We start from the raw sequence: 15,262 nt of genomic DNA, 5'->3' as shown, positions 1-15,262 counted from the left end.
TTACCCTATAGACGCAATATGCCACCCTGACTTAACAAAATGTTGTTGTCTACTTACCTTTCACTCCGCAATTTGTTGCTTTTATCTCGGTTCCCAATCACTTGAAACTTTTACGTTTTCATTATTTACATTTATGAGGTTATAAAATAATAATAACTCATACTGACAGGTACCTATCTACTTTATATTAATTTATTATTGACAGTAATACCAAAGAGTACAATCGCTATTGTTTGTTACTCTCTGACTGACTCTTTTAATAAAGCTTCATTGCTTCTTTGATCAGTTCAATATTTTTGTTTAGCATTAGGTTGTTAAAATATATAAGTAGGTAAGGAAGGCTCTGTGTGGTAATTATGGTACCCATGGAGTGCAGCAACAATACCTACCTAGTGGCGAGTTTGTTTCCTGGATCAGCCCAAACCTTAGTCAAGAAGTAACGAATCAAAGTTTAGGTTCTAAGGTTTCGAGGAATCTACTTACCTGTACCGGAAAACGAGAAAACCCAAATCTTTGTCGTTGTAGTTTGTGTCCGTTGTTTGTAAAAGTGGCCGCTACACAAGAGCAATTCTAAATGCGGGAGTAGTCTTTTTAAAGGAAATTATATGCGATTACAGTCAAAAGTAAAACATCTAGTTATGAAAAATAAATAATAAAACCACGTAATTTCATAAACTCATTTATTTCTTTATCCACCGCACGCAGCTGACACTGTTAGTTAGAATACAAGATCACTCATTGTTAGTTATTATCCTTTACCGATTTCACCTACATTACTTAAGCTTCAACATTTCTAGGCGTATGTAGTACCAGTGAAATAACATAATAATAGAATTCCGTCTAATCCAGCACATAAAACATTTTCTCTCTAAACAAATGTTTCATATTACAGAAAATAACTTAATATCATTGACCTGCTTCATACAAAATAAAGTAATAATCCGAGGATATTTCCGTGTTATTTTTGACACCACACTGTCTTTATTAAAAAAACTTTATAATAAATCTCCTTACTTTTTCTAGAGGTGTAGTGGGCGTAAAATATATCCTTAAAGACTCGCATTACCGTAAAACTTGGGTAACTAATAAATATATTGGGATCTGTGTCAAAGTCTTATATATTTTCTCAGTAAGTACTTCATTTTATAGATGAATGTACTTCGTAATTGCCTTAATGTTAAGCCTAAATATTGTATTACAGAATTGTCCGCTGTGAAGTACCAATAAATAAATAAGTACTAAATTAATCCACTGGTACTATACGTCTTTCTTCTTCAATTAACGATTCAACTAAAACTCTTGTATTCAAACCTATACCTTCGTATCCGTAAACCCAATCCCAGTTTTATAACTACTGAAGTCTAAACACAGATAGTCTTTATACAAAAAAGTTGAACAACACTTTTCGTACTAGAAACGCTTGTTTAACTTCTCTGTAATAAGACAGATATTTTTATATTTATTTTATCATCATCTTAGTAATTTACAAAATTACTTTTAAATTAATTAAAATTACATGCTGGTAATCTAAAGCCGGATCCAGACGGGTTCTGTTCTGTCGTATGGTTAGTGGTCAACCTAGTGTCAAAGTTGACCCCCACTGATCATTTACCGACCGGTGAGCACAACTGGATATACTCCAAGCGGGTGTAATGTAAGTATAATGTAAGATGTAACGCGAATTCTCTGTGATTACACGTAATCGTACATTATGCTTTAGGAAGAGGCCTAATGCAATTAAACCAAGTTGTCAGACAGACTAATCCAATAAAGTATAGCTATTAGTATTTTGTCTGCACAATTTTTCAATAATTGAAATCGGTTTTTTGGAAATACAATTTTTAAAGCATTAGTCGAATTACTAAGATGATGATTTATTAGTATATGTATACGGGCGTTTTATTTCCAAGAAATCAAGTACAAAATTTAACAAAACAAATTACAACTTAAAAGCACTTACTGTTAAACCAAACATTTAAATAAATGGAAACCTCGTGCCATAGTAAAAAAAGAAAATAAATACAAAGTAACGCCTGAAAACTGCGAGAGAATTGTCTCTCTCACTCTCAGTTTTCAATTTTCAATCTTTGTAATACTTGGATTTAAACGATGAGACTGTAACTCAATTTCTTGAGACTTCCCATACGAAAAATTTCTGAACAAGACTTTTGCAAATCAAAAAGAAATGACTTTCAGGCGAACTTCTTAAATAAGAGGGGTAAGGAAAAGGCAAAATAATTCAAGTATTTTAACTTAATATGAAAACTTAACTATATTTTACACAGGGGTATAATTTTCGCCCATATACGAATGCTATCGAGTTATAGACACTTATTTTTAACAAAATATATTGATATTTGTACATGCTGATAATATTGAATACATTTATTTGATTCTACAACAACACCGAATAACAATATTGTAGGTGTAACTTGTAATTGTGTATTTTATTATAATTTATTTGAATATACGTATTTGTTTTTATATAACTTGATCGCAAGAAACAAACTAAGCAAGTTGTATAAAACACAATGTAGGGAAGCGATATTATTTATTTGTTATAGTATTTTCTGTACACTGTATAACTTAACAATATAAAAATAATAAGCGTCTATTGGCAATCATATACTACATTTATTTCCTATTTATATTGTATTGATATAATATTCAATTTAATAATATTAAATTCCGTTTTATTTAAACGTTTTCTACAGAACATTGGACGATGATTAGCACTCTTTTATATTTATAAAGTATATCTTTCTATGTACAAACCTTAATACGATTGTTATATTTCATAAGTACTCCTAATATACGTTTTTTTATGTAAATCACCTAACACCAATATAATACACTAATAAAACAACACTGTAGCTCGATTCTTTACTACTATCGACTACCGACAATAGAATAGATTATCGAGATTTTTTACAAGAAATTCTGTTCAGCGCCTCTACCGGGCTTCGTAAAAACTATTTTGACAGCACATTTTAAATCTCAAACTCTCGATACTCGATATACCGAATGCGGAGAATTGCGCTTCTGTTGAAGTAATATAAAGGGAAAGAGTCGTTATAATAATTTTATTACTTTTGGTAATCTACACTGAAACGTACAATACTACTACATTTCATAGTACAATGCGTGTCCGTGTTAATTCCTTCAATCATATAATAAACCAAGTATAAAAGAACATAAAATAAATAAATTTAACCCATTAATGTCCCACTGCTGGGCAAGGGTCTCCTCCCGGAATGAGGGAGGGGTTAGGCCTTGAGTCCACCACGCTGGCCAAGTGCGGGGACTCTGCATACCAATAAGAACTGTTCTAAAGCGCTCTCAAGCATGTAAGGTTAGGTTAAAAGAAACAAGAAAAAGAACATATATTTTATAATTAACTGTTTATCTGGGAAGTGGGAAGACCTAAATATATATTCATAATCTAGCCTATAACCTACCTTTATCTATACGCAAAACATTAATTGGATAAGTAAATTAAAATAGGTCTTATCCATCAACTAATAATCAAGATAATAAGAAATGCGTATTATATTTTGTATCATATAACATCCTTGAAAAGCATTTATTTACATAGAAATTAACGACTAATTTATAAATATTCTGGGATATTATAATACAACTTCAAATAATTTTTATTTAAATCTTATTTATTTTAAGATAAATTGTAATGTGACCGAACCGATTGGTGCCCGCACAAACTACGTGCACGTGCTCCAAATTCATCGCTTTTAATTATTAGGTACTATAGATTACTTTACAACAGGCGTGAATTAGATTTTGCTCAAATCGCTCTTTACTACGTACACGGAGACGAGCGTATACATACATAAAAAAACACCCGATAAAAATCTTAGTTTCCAATATCATAAATGCGAAATAATATATGAATCTTTGTTACTAATCCACGCAAAACTACTGAACGGAATTTCACGAAATTTTATACGCATCTAATTATTTTTACGCTGAGAAATCTATTCACGCCGAAGTCGTGGTCAGAAGCTAGTAGTATATAAGATTGCCAATAAACGCTTGAATGTATTAGGCTCTTGTACGATGAGTCCATTGTATTAGCACTAACAGTTTAAACACTGCACAACCTAACCCTGTCACTGTCACTTGTTCGTACTGACTTGATCGTGAGTTGATAAAGTTTTGTACAATGACTGTTAGTTAGAATGAATATATGTTTTGTAAGGCCGCCCCTAGACAATCAATAATAGTGCACTTACCCCCGGTTTCTGAGGTACATTTAGCGGTAGTTTATCTATTCAGTAGCGTTAGAACTCATATAAAAAAATGCTATCGAATAGATAAACGACCGTTTAATGTACTCAGAAACGGGGGTTAGCCATTTAAGCTTTATACTGTGGAATATTATTTGTGGTGTTAATACCAGGAGTAATTTAATATGATTGTGAAATAAATTACGTCTAGGGGCGGTCTAACTGAATATGCACTCAAACGCATTTCAGGGTCAAACACACTCTGAAAAAATTATTTAATTATATTATCAATAAGCGTTCTAGAGACATTTATTTTATTTCAAGTTATAATATCAAAACTCAACCAGCACTCAACTCAATAAAAATACGTTTGAGTGTTTTAATAACTGTTTTTATACTTCTTCTATCCAACTGCGATATAAAGTCTTAATAAAATTCACTCCAATAAATATCATCTCATACTTAACATTATAATACCACTCTTTTAGTCATCCATTTTTTAAATGGCTGTTATTTCTAAAGTCTTCAGTCATCAGATTCTTAACTCAGTCTCCTCCAATTACTAGTGCGAATAATAAATACATTCTTTCTTTTGTTTATCAAAACATTATAATCGCAGTACCATTTCTACACATCACAGTACAGTGTCGCCCTCTATTTCAAAACATATTAAAAAAGCTCTTCTCTTTTTCCTCCAAACTTTAATAAACTATATATTTCGTAAGTCATAAATAAATTATATTCTAATTTAAAATATGGACCGACACTATAATGTGACTTTATCATCCTAACAGGGGCTAGACCAAAGACTTTCATACTAAAGTAATGTAGACTAAAAATTAATCTCATGACAAGCTAATAGTTTAATACGACATTATAATTTCTTACAAAGTCTGGAGCTTGCGCACTTCTAAGAAATTATATTGTCTAATTATATTAACAAAGAAAATAATAACTATTCGCGTATTTTCCGTTTATGACTACTTTAACTCATTTTCTCTGATTTCTTTGAAAATGCGTATACGCATACTTTAGTCTTTTACATTAGTTTAAGAAGTCTATGGTCCAAGCATGAAACAGGATATTTAACTAGTCATCGAAGTACAATTCTTCTTTATCAAGTCACTTACAAGCGCTTTAAACAGATGCATTTTCAAAGGAGCGAGCGTTTGACTGGTCGGAGCAATGATAGCGCGTGCGGCCGCTACGGTGGCTGTTTGCTGGGCCGCTTGAGAATTACTAGCTAGTAACGTCTGCTTGGATACATATTGTTCTGCACGTTGTTGGAAGGTTGGACCGGATATCCCTGGGTTATACTGCCGGGTTTCGCCGTCTATAGTCAAAAAATATGTGTCAATATATAGTTTATGTTGCAGCCGACTTCAAATTGAGAGGGTTAGTTTTGTTTTCAATAATATCTGACGTTAATATTATTATTGTACCAGATAGTCTTAGTTTGAGTTTCCGAACCTGAATAACATGAGCACGAATGTGAAGTTAGTGGTTCACAGCAAAAAAGTTAAATATCTGTGCAAATTGTGAAAAGTCAATAGTATTTTATTTTGGTTTAATTTCTAGCCAATATCGTTAAAGCTTAAGACATTGCCTCTGATATATTATAACTATTACTAGTGACGCAAAAATGTTTCGCCTATGATCACAGAAGAAACTTTCGCATCTATTATATTATGATGTATCGATAAATTGCTCCTATATCGCCATAAGGGCAGTAAGGGGAATCCTAGAATTTCTAGGATAATTTGAAGTCGGCTAAATATAAAGAAAACGTATACATACGTACATAATTTTGTAAGTAACGCAGATTCAAAACATAAATTTGGAAAAAGTGTTATCGTAGTACCAGTATACGAATGGTATGTTTAATATTAGTTTTTAGGCCAGGTCAGGTTTCTCATACATAATTATGTACATACATAAATTCCATATCTGTGAAGATTGTAACACTTCAGAATATTCAATATATATATGAGTTATAAAACACTAAGATGCTCCATAGGATATCCGTTTAGGACGGTCATTTATAATCTTCACAGATTCGTTTGGAATATATGTAGTTTTAAAAGCTTTTATTCAGCGAGAGTTGAAAATTACAAAACAAACCGGTAAAAAAAGTTTACTTCATTTATTTTAACAAGAATAACTTTCAAATTACATGATTCATTTTCTAAAACCTAATGTTACTAAGTTCTATACTATAAACATTACTCAAACTCTAAGATACGATTTACATCTACTATTATAAGTACATGTTTTCCAGTGGCGAAGGCTCCCTATAACCCGATTCCTACCGGCTTTACCTTCGGAACACTCCTAAAAATGCGTCACATAAATGTGTATTATTCTCAAAAAAAAGATCGTTTATATAAATTAAATTCTATATTTATTACGACATGAATATTTTCAATACGACTAATTTAAAAAAAATAATTGAATAAACGCCTGTTCTATTTGTCATAGCAAAAGTTGCATTTCAAAAATTGCCGTGTAACAACTCGACGGCGCGCGCAGGAATCGCGTAAAGCGAAAAAGATGTCGATGACGTCACGCGGACGTACTTTTCTATGGCGCGTTTTACCGGCGAGGTAACCCGGAATTCATCGGCTTATTGGGCGACTAGTAGGTACAACAGGCGCAGCGGCGCGGGCGGCGCGGCAACTAGCGAATGTGTGAGTGAGATGCAATGATATTTAATGAGAGAGAGACAGTGAATGCGTTGTGATGACATTTATGATTTTAGATTTAGTTTTGTTTTCATTTTGCGCGCGTATTTTAGGTTATTTCGGATTATTTTGTTAATTATATTTGGATGAGTTAAATTGTGTTGAATTATCTATGAATGTTATTATTTTGTGTAAAATCGTGGTGATTGTGTGAATGTACTGGTCGTATTTTACGTGTACTTGTAAGTATTACTTTCATTGTTATTGTTTGTGTATTGCCATCATGGACAACAAGTAGGTAGAAGTAGAAGCAATAAAATATATTGTTAAATTAGTTATTAATAAGTAAATTAATGTTGTAGAGTGTAGACATTGTTTTTAAAATGCTCCTAGTGCCAACATGTAGGTACCTATCTACCAAAATAAATAAAACAGAATGCAAAGGACATGATAAGTATTTTAAACATTCCCTTAAGTTATTCTCTACGATATAACTTTATAAATTTATCAATGGCTTATTGGTACCTAGCTGTAAAGTGTTTTTATTATTTCTCCGATTGTTTCTAGTAGATAGCATTTAGAGTCAATCAAAGTTGTATTTAAATACCTACTAAGACACTTATTTCAACATGAAATTTGAAGTTATACCTACCTACCTAGGATAGAATCATTCCTCATCAATAATTTCGTTTATAGGCACTTAGTTTTTACCTACTATGAAAGTAGTTCGGTAGATCGGATCGCAATACTACGATTTATTCTGTTAACCTATAGTTAGTGGTCAACCTAATATCAAATTTGTTCAAGCCGCCATCGCGTCGGTCACCCACCTATGGAATGACCGCACCAAGAGTTGCTTAACGTTAGCAGTTTTAGCTCCGGCTTGCCTTTTAACAAAAGTCACCCTTCGCCACTGATGTTTTCTACTACGGTGTCTTCCGTATACACGTATACGCCTTACGTACACGCCACGTTTCTACACTTTTCCGCGATTTGTACTAATTAGTATAAATCGTACCTTTACTATGCCAGCATTCTATTTAAACTTCTAAACTAGTTATGAAACGCAATTTTACGTTACTCGCTAAGCTATTTACTGATATCATACATCCAGACTTTTATTAACGTTAGGAATATTGTTTGTTTTCTTCTTGATTTTCTTAATTCTAGTTTTTTCAACTCTCGCTGTTTAGACTTTAGGTGGCATAACTCATCGAAAAATATATAATTCACTTTGTCGTAACAGACTCTGTTTAAGGGTGTTTTAGCACAAAGACGTTTAATCGCATATAGAAAAAAAATATAATTTACTATTGTATTTCCGAAGGATTATACACACCTTTAAGCCTTCAAATATCCCTACGAAGTGAGCTCAATACTAATGAAATATCATCAAAATGGACAGAGGTCTAATTCAATCATCTCAAATGTACCCAACTTTCTAGGGCTATGATGTCTATGGGCTCACCACGTACAGGACAACAAGCATTAAGATATAAAAAGGAAGCTTACAGGTGCAATTAAAGCGGCTATTTTCTAACGGGTATCCTGACTATAGCATGAAAAATAGACAAGTGGAAACGTTACGCGTCACACGGTTAAAACATTACGTCTTTTATCCGTAATTTTCGTATTCAAGGCTGTTATTTATTCAGACCTAGTTAATGTCATAAAAAGGCACGCCGCAAAGCCATTATCATGACATTATCTTCAGAATTTCATATGTTGCGTATACGTGCACGTATACGTAATGCGCACGCATTAAGTGTGCAAGCCTCAAGTCTTTTTGTTTGTTTGAGATACTAACGTTTCCAACCTGCGTGTACAACCCAGACAAAAATATTTTTTATGAAGTTTAAAGTAGTTACAAAATAAAAACTCAATAAATTAAGCTTTGGTTGCTGTATTATTCAATTATTTTGGCAAATTACTAACAACTGACCCCAAAAATACTTTAAATTTGTGTTATTTCAATAATATGGTGATTGCAATTTATTAGATTTCATTTAATTTTAATGCTTTCTATGAGTGTCTTTTTGTCTGGATTGTTACAACAAAATGTACAAATTAGTTATTTAATATCCCGTCAATAAAAAATGTAAGGAATCCTAAAGTTTTTCTTTAATAAAATTCTACAATAATGTAAAAATATATATTTTATACATTTTTTACTGACGAAAATATGGCCTGTAATGGTCAAAGTTTTAGCTAGATGCATTTATAATATTCAATTATCAAGCAATAAGATCCCAAATTGAAATGGACTTTTTAAATTAATAGTTATTCCGTATTCAATTTATATACTTCTGCAGTATACAATTTTATTTTCTGATAACAATAATTTTCATACAAAATATTAGTAAAATAAATTAATATTTTATATTTTATCTTACATTTCTTTGAGATACGCAGAGCCTATAAAAAACAGCATAGGCATGAAATACTGCTTCAATCAATTTTTATTCAAACATTATTCATCAAAATTAAAAGAACGCAAAATATCACTAGCTTCATGCAAAAAAATCCTCAAGATGCAAAATTAAAATATAAAGAGAATAATATATGAAAATAATATAAAATATAATATTATTTATATAATTATTTAAAGAGCTACTCTAATAGATTAACAAGCAGTAGAAGATATGCACATTTTAATGGAATTTAATGCCAATTCATTCTGACCAATTTTGAGTTTTAAGGAATCTGATTTCATAAAAACATAAATAGGTAGGTATCTGTGAAGATGTCATATTTAAGTCACACTGAAAAGCAGCGACGCGTGATTTATAATATAATTTTGTATCTTATCGTTTTTGTTTCTTATTCACGATTCACGAACATACGAGAAGACGGGGCACTAGTCACAGACAGTACCCTCGAAAACATTTGATACTTTTTCGTTTGTAGATAAAATTATATTGTGTAGACTTATAACACTTGGGTCTAACTGGTTTCAAAGTGCAATTTCACTGATATATTAAAGGTTCGTTTAAGCGGAGAATAATGATTTCCTAATCTAGTTTTCATGCCAATTGTAGTTTAAGGATATTATAGGAGTTAACTATTTATATTCACTCCAATCAATGTGTTTATAATTTTGACAAATAATATGATTATATTTTTAAATCTTATGAAGATTTGCGTTAAATAAATATGTTTTCATTTTTGTCTTTAGGTATAAAGACTTTTAAAAGGTTTCCGCCATCGCACCGAAATCGCGTTTATAAATATTTTTTTAGTATATTTCGTTTAACAAGAAGAATCATATTCCAATAATTACCTAGAAATTTCGCCGCAAGACTGATTTAACGAAAAATTTTGAAAACGTGTATTTTACAATGCAATATACAATTCAAGTATATGCATGTTGAAAGATAAAACAAAATATAGGAGTAAAGAAGCTGTACTACTTTGCCTAAATGTATAGGGCATACCTGCATGTTGTTCAGTTGTTGTTGTGGTAGGATCGATAGGTGGCGGGAGACGGCCGGCTGAGCGTATGCGACTCCGCTACTTACTGATGGGTGATGAGCTTCGCTCAAACCGATGAGGACTTGTGGCTGACGATAAAACAATACAGTTATGTTAATAAAACATCATTGTACCACGATTTCGATTAATAAATTGACGTAGTAAAGATACGTGTTGTAAATATCAAAATGTGAATTCACGATACGGCTGAAATTACATATTTGTATAAAGGTAACTTTCAACCAATTTATCCAAACTGGATAACTAACGATGAGAATTCTGTTAGAACCCATTTAAAAGTTGTCATTCTCATAGTTAATGAAAATAAATTGAGATAAATTATATGAGGTTTGCTTCAGGGGCAACCAAACAAAATAAGTAATTTACATTAACCACTATGCCAAAGTACTAAACCCATACCTGAGCTTCCTTCTTAGGCTCTTGATGCTGTTGTGGCTCGCGTTTCAACATATCTAAGTACACATGCGACGGTTGCGACGCGGGCGCATACATGAGGTTGGCGTGGTGCGGCGTGTGCGGCGTGTGCGGCGTGTGCGCGTGGTGCGCGTACAGCAGGGGGGGAGGACGCTCCCCCACCACGCCCACGACGTCCGAGCTCTGCATCGCGTAGTACGTTGACGTCACTTGCTGACCGCCCACGTTCGAACCGTATTGAGACGGCTCTGAAATTAAAAATGTATTTTAGTGGCATAGTGGCAATGTGATTTCGACTAGAACTTACAATTTAATAATATTGTTTCACAAGATTAGGTGAAAGGTGAACCGATTATTATTATTAATGAAAACAGAGCTAGAACAAATGAAATGGAATGAAGATGAATTAATGATTGTGGTAATACTGAAGTCATGCATTATTAGAAATCAGGTGCGATAAAGCCTTTAAGAGCACACACACAATAAAATAGCTCTTCCACAAAAACAGTAGTCAGTAGTCAATATTTTGTCCTAAGGTTTTGTGGCTGAGCTAAATATGATAGTCAATCGAAGGAAAGAAATGAGATATTAGATCAATGTTACAAGACAGAAGACAACAGAAATAACACAGAATGAAATGTTATATGAGAAAACCAATGAAAATTAGCCATGAAGAAAATAAAAGTGAAAGCGTGGATGTAATAGTACATAGAAAGTGCACAAGTCATTATGAACATATTTATATGAGTGCACGTATACGCAATAGCGGGGCTACGTGCACGTAGAAAGGTTACAAGATGTAACAAATAATATATTTATTAATTATTTTATTTGTCAGTCCCACGTAACAGTTTTCCCTCTATTATGGTTACTGTTGCGAGAGTTTAATATGAATAAACTCGTCACATTTAGCTTTGTGATCGACATTGGCCCACTTAACTTTTACTTCTGGAACCAATTATCAGAAAAATATAAAAAATAACTCTTGTTTTTTATGGTGAATTCAAATTTCTACACGCTACACTTTCATTTACAGAACACAGAGACAGTACAAAAGCAGGATGATGATTAGTAGCGACAGTGGCGACACCTATCGTGAATTCAACTCACTGTTCCATAGCACTGCGCGGGCCATCTGACGGCCCATGCGGCCATCTTCGACCTCTGCAAATACAAATTTACATGTAGATACAACCTAGAAAAAATACGGCATTTTTTGGATAAAATATATTTACATACAATAAATGCATTTAATAGTGATAAAAGTATATTGCTCAAGAATTGTCCAAAAAGGTTGTAGTTCAACAACATTTTATAGGTAATACTATGAAATAGATTCTGAAAAAACCAATCTCTTATAGTAAAAGTAAAGCTCATATATTAAAGTTACATTAAATAAAATTGGTCTATAGTTTACTGCGAAAGGAACACCATCTTTACTATCATAAAAAGAAAACAAGTGCTTCCATTTATCTTAAAATTGAATCAAGAATAAAAATAGTTCCTTTTTTTAAAATTCTACAACTTCATAAAGAGACATGCACATTCGCTTTTTTTCTATAAGATACAGGACGATGTCATATTTAAGAAAGAAAAAGAAATATCTTACTGTGATCCGAATATACAGGTTGGTGTTTCATAGGCGGTTGATGCAGTCTGTGTGCGTAGATCGGAGCGTAATTCGGCGACGAACTGAGAGGCCTCTTCATGCCAGATTGTATCGGTCCACGGACTATCGCTTGCTGTTGTGCAAACAACATGTTTGAGTTCTTATGCTTAAACAAAGGAGAATAATACGATAATACGTGCAGGTACAGGTGAGGTGATGGATCGTGAAACGTGTTAGTGAAAGTTGCAGTGGATAGGAGATTTAAAACTGTAGAGATTAGAAGTATCAATAGTAAAATTATAACATATTTTCTTAAAGAATAAGTTGACTCAAGGCCTAACCCCTCTCCAATTCCGGGAGGTGACCCCTTACCCAACATTGGGGCATTAGTGTGTTAAACTTATTTATTAATTAAGAATAAGTTACGTTTTTTTAAATTTATTTCGTTCATTTTAAAGATATCTCTTAGAATCAGTTTTTGAGGATCTAATGAATGGAACGGGATGGGTTTCAAACCAAACAAATGCAATAATTTGTGATAAAAAGTGATCAAACACGCACACACTGTGATTAACACTATACAAGATGCAGGCAACCTTTGAACCAAGTCTAAATACCAATTCCATTAACCCCCTTTAGACATACATTTGACCATTCATGCCAAATTGAATAAATTATTCAAAAAGTTGCTCCATAGTCCATAATTAGGTTTAATGTCAGTATTTTATCTTTGTGTTTAAATAGAAAAACATTGAGTGATAAAAATTTAAGTAAATTTTACTACTTATAGATGGTTAACCCTTGCATATCATTGAAAATTTAACAAGTAACACTACAATAGAAATTACCAATAAATCCCAATTCAGTCTAAAATAAGAGAAATCAACTAGAAACCAGTGAAATAGAGTGAAAAACTTGCAATAAAACCTTAAAACATGCAAGAACGTTATATCATAGCCTACCTTGGGCATCAGGTGGGAAGTAAGTGGTGGTGGGCGGCCTTGATTGGGCGGTGGCTCGCCCTGACCAGTGGATGTTGGCATGGGGAACATCGGAATCTGGATGTTGCCCATCGGCATCTTCATTGGCTGCATTTCGCTGTAAGCATCACTAATTGTTTAGTCATTTTGGATGTTGGGTTTTGAAACAATATTTTTAAAGGTAATCTTAAAGAGAAATCTGAGTTAAGGTAACTTTATCTAGAATTATGTATGGTGGACCATGGATTGTTGATGGCAAAGTCAGGCAAAAGAGCAAGTCTGGTTGGTAGTGCCTCAAATCAGAGTCCAATACCTATGTACCAATCTGTTCTCTCCCATTTTGAGTTGAGCAATATCCAGTAGTGTAAAAATACGTAATATTGTGCATAACAAATCTAAGCTTTAGAAACAAAGTAGTTGTTCTAACAATAACTCAATCAAAAAAAATTCTGTTGAAAATATGGACGATAACTTTGCCATACTCACTTAGTTTCCTTCTGTTGCTGCCTCTTTCTGATTTCATCTTCGTTCAACACTTTCTTTAGTTGCATGAACAACTGTTGTTTTTCTTTCTCAAGGGTTTTTAGTTTTTGTTCCAATTGATCTATTTGTTCCTTAGTTTCCTCTGAAAGATGAACCCATTGTTATTATAGTTGTACATATCATTCTTAATATATTAATCTGTGTAACATACAATCAATTGCTATCACAAGTTACTGTGACAGACTGATATCGACTGCATATTGCTAGCAGCTTGTAGACCTGAATGTAATGATATCCTTTGTAAAATACTAGGTCTTGCCTATGTTTATCCGCATTGTCTATATTTCTATGGCCTACATGTTATCCTAGTTCTTAAACTAGAAAATTGCCAAGTTTCATGAATAATAAATTCTTCAGTGGCTATGGTGTGATTGAGTAACAGACATAAATTCAAAGCTCTACTACTAAGCTCTAAAAAAAAGTAGGGAAGAGTGTACTTGATTGCTGTTTTTAATTGTTAGACAGTACCTCAATATTCATGCGTATTTGGTACAGATACATACCAAGAGTCATAACATCTTGCCTCTCGCGAGCTTCACGTTCCTTACGCAACCTCTCTTCCTCAACTTCTGCTTCATATTCTGAAAATATCATTACAATTACATTTACAGAAAATTTACAGTTTCATTTTATTAGCTGCAATAGGATTTTTGACTTCTGAGATATTAACTAATAACTTGTTAATATAGCATGTATTTTGGACAATATGTATCGACCTACACATTAAAATGACTAAATACTAGTATAGACTTTGACCACGTTAATGTTATTCAAAATAAAAACAGGCTATTAAAATACCGACAAGAATGCCTTGAAAACGCAGGCGAAAGTATTCGGATTTGTGTTGATAGAAGTAAGCAAAGTTTACCTTCTTTCTTCCGTTGTCTTTCCCTTATTATGTAGCGTTTTAACGCAGACCACATCTTCTGTTCTGATTCATTTGGATCTTCTGCTGCACTAGCAGTTACAGCAGGCATCTTGATGAGCTTTTACGCAAATTCACAAAATTTTATCTGTAATGTTCCGTGTTTGTATTAGGTAAACAGTTGGAAGGATACTATTGTGAGACCTCTTGCAACCTTTAGCTCATGATTGAAATCAGACCAGATAGAAATTCTTAATATTTGTTCTATTTACCTGACAAAACCAATAAATATTTATCAGAAATTCAATCAATAGACGTAAAATCTTGTTAAGTATTTGAGTCTATGGTCACGCAAAATGTCAATAAACTTAATAATACGACCATAGAGAGAGAACGGTTTAATTCAGAACGTATTTTGTAATTGTTTTTTGAGA

At 32.8% G+C, this 15,262-nt stretch overlaps 2 protein-coding genes across 5 annotated transcripts in view; both read right to left on the bottom strand.

The window, feature by feature from the left end:
- The window catches only part of LOC142973143 (protein FAM13A), a 40,293-nt gene extending 40,101 nt beyond the window's left edge, over nucleotides 1-192 (bottom strand). The window contains exon 1 of the mRNA XM_076114730.1: nucleotides 58-192. The gene's annotated coding sequence lies outside the window, so the exon portion shown is untranslated. The remainder of the gene's footprint in view (nucleotides 1-57) is intronic.
- Nucleotides 193-666: 474 nt separating this feature from the next.
- Nucleotides 667-15,185, bottom strand: LOC142973142 (uncharacterized). Of its 4 annotated transcripts, none has more exons than XM_076114725.1 (10): nucleotides 15,101-15,185; nucleotides 14,832-14,976; nucleotides 14,467-14,544; nucleotides 13,907-14,045; nucleotides 13,403-13,550; nucleotides 12,441-12,606; nucleotides 11,942-11,995; nucleotides 10,817-11,079; nucleotides 10,360-10,485; nucleotides 667-5,577 (listed from the first exon to the last, which is right to left on the bottom strand). In XM_076114725.1, exons 2-10 carry the CDS (start codon nucleotides 14,938-14,940, stop codon nucleotides 5,488-5,490), a joined length of 1,173 nt encoding a protein of 390 aa, XP_075970840.1. In that variant the 5' UTR covers nucleotides 14,941-14,976; nucleotides 15,101-15,185; the 3' UTR covers nucleotides 667-5,487. The 4 variants fall into 4 exon arrangements, with proteins under 4 accessions (XP_075970840.1, XP_075970842.1, XP_075970841.1 ...); XM_076114727.1 differs by having other exon boundaries at nucleotides 12,441-12,573; XM_076114726.1 differs by having other exon boundaries at nucleotides 13,403-13,538.
- Between the last annotated feature and the right edge of the window lie 77 nt (nucleotides 15,186-15,262).

This window comes from Anticarsia gemmatalis, chromosome 5 (assembly GCF_050436995.1).
Source record: "Anticarsia gemmatalis isolate Benzon Research Colony breed Stoneville strain chromosome 5, ilAntGemm2 primary, whole genome shotgun sequence".
NCBI classification, from domain to species: Eukaryota; Metazoa; Arthropoda; class Insecta; order Lepidoptera; family Erebidae; genus Anticarsia; species Anticarsia gemmatalis.
This window is presented reverse-complemented; position numbering and strand designations above follow the sequence as displayed.